Genomic DNA, 6,000 nt, shown 5'->3' with positions numbered 1-6,000 from the left:
AAAAGTGCACGAACAGATTGCCCGCAGGCGCTTTCGGGGAGGGAGGGAGGGCGTGATTGACGGTTCAATGATGACAGTTACCCAAAACCACCCTCGACACATTTTTCCCCCCAGCAGGCATTGGGGGCTCTACCCAGCATTCCAATAGGCAGCGGGGACTGCGGGAACTGTGGGATAGCTTCCCACAGTGCACCGCTTCCAAAGTCGACGCTGGCCCCGTTAGTGTGGACTCACAAAGTCGAATTAGTGTCCTTAGTGTGGATACACAAATTCGACTTCGTAAGGTCGATTCCACAAATTCGAATTAAGTTGAATCGAACTACTCTTGTAGTGTAGACATACCCTTAGTTATCATGTCTGAATAAGTTTTTCTCCCAAGAAATTCTGAGAAATAAGAATATTTTTATAGTGGTCTGAGGGATTAATTCATGCTCTGTTTGCAATTCCAAAAAACAAACAAACAAAAAGAATGGCCAGATAAAGAATCGGACTTTAATGCAATTCTGAACATTGAGACGTCATTTTTCTTTTAAACAGTGTTTCCTATTGTAAAAACACAATCAGATTCCGACCTTAGTTAAACTAGTGCAATTGCTGTAGATTTCCAGCTATGTAACTGACATTAGAATCTGGCCATTGCCTCTTTAATACAAAAGAATCACCTTATACTTATAGCACTTCAAACATTAATCCCCACAACACTCCTGTGAGGTAGGCGAGCATAGTATCACTTACTCAAAACTGCTTTTTCCGTTGCTTTGCAAAGTATCTCATTTTAAAAAGGTATCTGTTACCAAGTATTTCAACTTCTGGAAGCTTCAGTTGTAAAACTGAACCTGTGCAGGGTAATACGTCAGGGTATCATTACAGACAGACAACTCCTCAGGTCCAAAATGCCAGTTGTTTGGCATTACATAGGATTCAGCCTCTGAGTTTGTACAGTTTCTCAGCTCCAACTCTTTGGTGAAACAGAATTCAATTTGACCAATTGTTTGCACTTCTTCACCCTAGAAACGGTAAAAATGAGATACTCAGCTTTTAAAGGCACTTACAGAGACTTCTTGTGGTAGAGGAGACAATAAGCTAATCCTCTAGATATAGATTGCTTGTTCTTATGGTATATTGAAGATATATATGCCACTGTAAAGGTACGGATGGATGATGTTTCTAGAAGTATCTACTGCATACAGTTCATGGTATAGACACCTTGTTCCCCTTATGCAATTCACAAAGGGTGAAGGTAAATGAACCCATTTGGATACCTAGGATATTGGCTATCGTTTTGTAAGATTCGTACTAGAGGGAAGGTCTAATTTACACTGATAAAGAGATTTCTCGTCGTAGTATTTGGGCACCCTACAAAATGAAGAAATATATTGGAATTTTTTTGTAATGAAGTAAATGCATTCACACCTGGTGTATGTCATAAATTAAGGATCCAATCTGGTAAACACTCCTGATACTAGTGCTTACTACCAGAAGAAGCCCCACTGACTTCAGTAGGATAACTTACAGTGGCAAGCATTATCAGGGCCGGCTCTAGCTTTTTTGCCGCCCCAAGCAAAAAATTTTTTAGCTGCCCCCTCACCCCAGCCCTGGGCTCTCACCCCCCCACCAGTGCCCCCCTCCTGCCGCCCCAGCCCTGGGCTCCCTCTTCCTCCCCACCCACCTGCACCCCCTGCCGCCCCAGCCCTGGGCTCTCTCTCTCCCTCCCCCCACCCCCTGCCTCCCCAGCCCTGGGCTCCCCCCCACCAATGCTGACTCTGCCCACTCCCCCCTTGCCTCCAGCTGGTCTGGTGCTGGCATGGTTGGGGTAAGCAGTGGGCTTCCTGAGCCGCGCCTTGGCCCATGGTCCCTCCAGCCAGGGCTCCGGCCTCCAGGACCCGGGAGGGCAGAGCCATGGGATGGCCCCGGCAGGAGGCTGAGGAGCTGGGGCAGGGCAGCCCCAGAGGGAGCAGAGCCCCAGAGAGCAGGATACGGCCCCTCACGGCAGCGCCCCACCCTCTCTGACCCCGCTGCTGCTTCTGGCCGCCCTGCCGCAGCCCCTGGGTGGCTTGGGCCGCTTTGCTCAGCCCCAGCTGTGGCACTGGGGGGGGCGGTTGCGCTGTGGCACCTGCAGGCGGCCCCATGTGCCCTGCAGGGCAGCCCCCAGCCTGAGTGCCCCCCGCTCGGAGCCTGCTTGGCCCAGCCACAAGGTGCAGGCACTGCTCCCCCATGGTGCGAACCACAGTGGCCCCAGGGCGCCCCCCGCGCATGACGTGCTGCTGCTTCCAGGGCTGGCTCTATGCTTTTGCCACTCAAAGCACACACACAAAAAAAGATGGCTGGAATGCCACCCCTGAAAATATGCTGCCCCAAGCACATGCTTGGTTTGCTGGTGCCTAGAGCCAGCCCTGAGCATTACTGGGTAGTAAGTGTTTGCACGATTGGGTCCCAATGTTGTTGCAACTAATACTGCTGTCTTAATCATACATCTTCAACCCAGTCATTGCCAGCAATCCCAAACTACTGTATCTGTGCCCTCTCGTATACACAATAAGAAACTGTTATAACTCAGACCCAAGGTAATTCTGAAATAGAGTTAGAAGCCTGAGGAGACTATAGTAAAAAATCTTTTTCTTAATTAACCCACTACCTAAATATTGTGTAGGAGCAAATTTCACAGCTTGATTACATGCTTTATAGAGATGTATTTCCCTTTATCATTTTTTATTTCATCTAGCATCTGCTTGTTGCTCTGTAATTAGACCATAAGCTCTTTGAGGCAGGGAACATATTTCTGCATACATTTGCACAGTGCCTAGCACAAGGGGGCACCAATCATGACTGGGACCTTTGGACACTGTTGCATTACAAATATAAGAGTGATAGCAGCATCTGAGCAGTCTCCATGACAGCAATCACTGTTTGCACCACTGTCATTGCCTCTCCTAATACTCCTTTCCAGAATAGAAATAACCAGTCTTTAACCCATTCCCACATACAGCCTCCCTTGATTAAAAGCACTGTAGCAACTTCCTGTTCCCATTGAAATTGATGGCAAAACTCCAATTTTCATTTGTTGTTTAAAAAGCCCTTAAAAGGGAGACAACTGGTTTTGATAGTTGGTGGGTCTTGCCCACATGCTCAGGGTCTAACTGATCACCATATTTGGGATCAGGAAGGAATGTTCCCCTGGGTCAGATTGGCAGAGACCCTGGGTTTTTTTTTGCCTTCCTCTGCAGCATGAGGCATGGGTCACTTGCAGGTTTAAATTAGCATAAATGGTGGATTCTTTGTAACTGGAAGTCTTTAAATCATGATTTGATGACTTCAGTGACAGCCATAGGTTATGGGTCTATTACATGAGTGGGTGGGTGAGGTTCTGTGGCCTGCAATGTGCAGGAGGTCTGACTAGATGATCATGATGGTCCCTTCTGACCTCAGAGTCTATGATTTAGTGGGTTTAAATGTGAGAAAGGAGAGGCTGAGCACAAAGACTCAGAATATTGCTAAAGCAAATTAACTTGTCAACACAAAAGATATTCAACTCTAAAAGCAATTTTAACTTGGAAAGGTTTTCATGAAATAGATTTCTGCATGTGTGGGCTAACTCCACCAAATGTTTTCCAGCAAAACAGCTTTATTAAACTGTGATAAAGGGAGGTTAGTGATTGTTAGAGCTGTTCTGTGACCTTTTTAGGAAAGGTCACATCACAAAGTGATAGTTAAGAGGGGGAAATCACAGCTATATAGCTAACTAAACTCAATGTCATGTGAATTGTTTTGTAGTTTAAATATATAGTTTATTTTACTTTGGTACAGATTGGTAGAATTATTTTTGTGCCATAATGTAATGATTGTGAACACTAAATTCTCTACTGCATGCAAACTTACAGATCAGTTGTTGGCATTGAAACGGAAAATGGAACCAGATTTTAGGCAGCATTGGCTGAAGAAGGCAGATCATTTAGCCCTGTCTTTCTGAATCATAGCAAAAGCTAAACTTTTTTTAAACTTATCTGAACAAGAATTCTTTGGGGACACCAGGTAAGCCTCTGAATTTGCCTGATCCAAATGTGATATCAGACGAAGTCTTTTTATTTTTAGTAGAACAGAGCTAAAATCTGGCCTAAGCTGAGACAGCTGAGTAATGTATGCTTTGAAGTAAACATATTTCAGGGGATACTTGGAATGTCCCAACATAGAAGCAAAAGAGAGAGGAAAATCACCAAAAGTTAATAAATTTAGTTTCATCCAGGTAAACTTTTGTTTACTACTTCAATCAATAAGGGAAATAATAAAAAAGTTTTACCTCTTCTGGAGGAAGGCACTGAACCTTTGGTGTTACTCCATAAACACTTGTAAGGGCTTCTTTTATGGCTCTCATCTGAAGATTTAAAAGCCAGAGAGAGTTGAAAGGCATATAGCATCACTTCAACAAATTCCATATTTGTATAGTCACAAAAAGCCTTTTGCATGAAAAACAACTGTAAACAGCTATACAATTAGAAGAGATTGCTTATTTGCAGCAGGTTTGAAGCTACCCACTCCTTCTAGCAGCGGTACATTAAAATGACTTTATAAGTATGACAGCTTCTTACCTGGTAATAGGTACTGCTTGGCTTTATCCCAACTTTCAGGAGACAACTGAAATGAATACAAAATGCTTTTTGTGGAGTAATACATCTTACATTTAATGGGAGTCATTGCATGTAGATATACTACAGCTAATCAATGGGTAAACAGAAAATCCTAGTGAGGGAGCTAGACAGCCAGATTAAAGCGAGGAGAATGGGAGAAGTTCAACTTCCCCTCCTTTCCTGAGCTTGGGTAACTAGCATTCCCCTTACCCCTTGGATGGTGCAGTGAGAACTCCCTCCTCTCCTGCTTGAACTGACTTTAACCATTGGAGCCAGATCCTCAGTTGCAGCTGGGAGAGGGGCCCATGGCATTCTCTGCACTCCCCAAATCCATGGGCTATGGTGTGCCAGTCACCTAATACAGGTTAGAGCAGCAGGTCACATCTCTTTTCCCTCAGTTGACCAGAGGAAGGGAGAGAAGTAGTTGTTGTTACGGTCACTGTGTGCTACTGGAAATCCCCGTACATGGGGAGATTTGCCAAGTTTAAGGTCACTTTGTACCAGCGGAAGAGCACAAAGCAGGTGGAGTGGGGCTCACAATTCAGGACCACTGTCAGCTGAGAATAATCAAACAAGTTTTCCAGTTAATTTAATATTAAAAGCATATTTTTTAAATTATAAGTCATTCAATAAAGCTAAGCAGGATAGGTGGGATGAGCCAAAGTACTTTAGTGGATCCCTGTTTTAGACAGCTGAGTCCATGTTTTAGGCACCTAAGTCCCTCTTTTGCCTCCACTGAGATCCTCAATAGTCCCACTGAACCCTGTAGGAACCCATGCTCACTCAGCGCCTAAGATTTCCATAGTAAAAGTTCTGTAGGTACCTATGTTCTTGCCTCTGTGCATGTTCACTGCTGCCTTCCTCTAGGTATTCTGACACCTGTCTCCTGCCTAAGTCCCAGAGTGATCCATGAATCAGGGGAAGATAGTCCTTAGCCCACCTAAGCAGAAGCAGTGCCCAATCCAGTAGGTGTGCTTGAAAGGTCCCATTCAAAATTCTGCCAGAGGACGAGTTGGTGGTGCTGCTGCCCACCGTACAACTTTTGGCTCAGTGACTAAAGCACTCGCCTGAGAGGTGGGAGACCCCACATTCAATTCCCCCCATTTCAGTGAAAGGGGGACGAAGGATTCAAAACAGAGGTCTCCCACCTCTCAGGAGAGTGCTCAAACCACTGAGCTAGGGTATTCCTATGTGGGGTTCTTTCAAGCTCTCCTGATGAAGCTGTTCCACTGTGGATAGATAATGAAATAATGGTTGGAGCAGGTGGACTGGACCCGGGGTCTCCCAGCTGGGTGCCCTACCCAACAAATTACAGGCTCATTCTCTCTCCTCCAATGACTGTTCCACTATGTATAAATACTTAAAATGTCATTGGACC

The 6,000-nt window shown here is 45.1% G+C and overlaps 1 protein-coding gene across 3 annotated transcripts in view; it reads right to left on the bottom strand.

Annotated features, from left to right (window-relative positions):
- Positions 1-470: 470 nt before the first annotated feature.
- Positions 471-6,000, bottom strand: part of RNASET2 (ribonuclease T2) — a 40,949-nt gene continuing 35,419 nt past the window's right edge. For all 3 annotated transcript variants that reach the window (XM_039531022.1, XM_039531024.1, XM_039531021.1), the window contains exons 8-10: positions 4,584-4,629; positions 4,295-4,369; positions 471-1,007 (exon numbers count right to left, since the gene is read on the bottom strand). In XM_039531022.1, the coding sequence (XP_039386956.1) occupies positions 819-1,007; positions 4,295-4,369; positions 4,584-4,629 (310 nt within the window). In that variant the 3' untranslated portion in view covers positions 471-818. The remainder of the gene's footprint in view (positions 1,008-4,294; positions 4,370-4,583; positions 4,630-6,000) is intronic.

Source organism: Mauremys reevesii, linkage group 3 (genome assembly GCF_016161935.1).
Source record: "Mauremys reevesii isolate NIE-2019 linkage group 3, ASM1616193v1, whole genome shotgun sequence".
Lineage (NCBI taxonomy): Eukaryota > Metazoa > Chordata > Testudines > Geoemydidae > Mauremys > Mauremys reevesii.
This window is presented reverse-complemented; position numbering and strand designations above follow the sequence as displayed.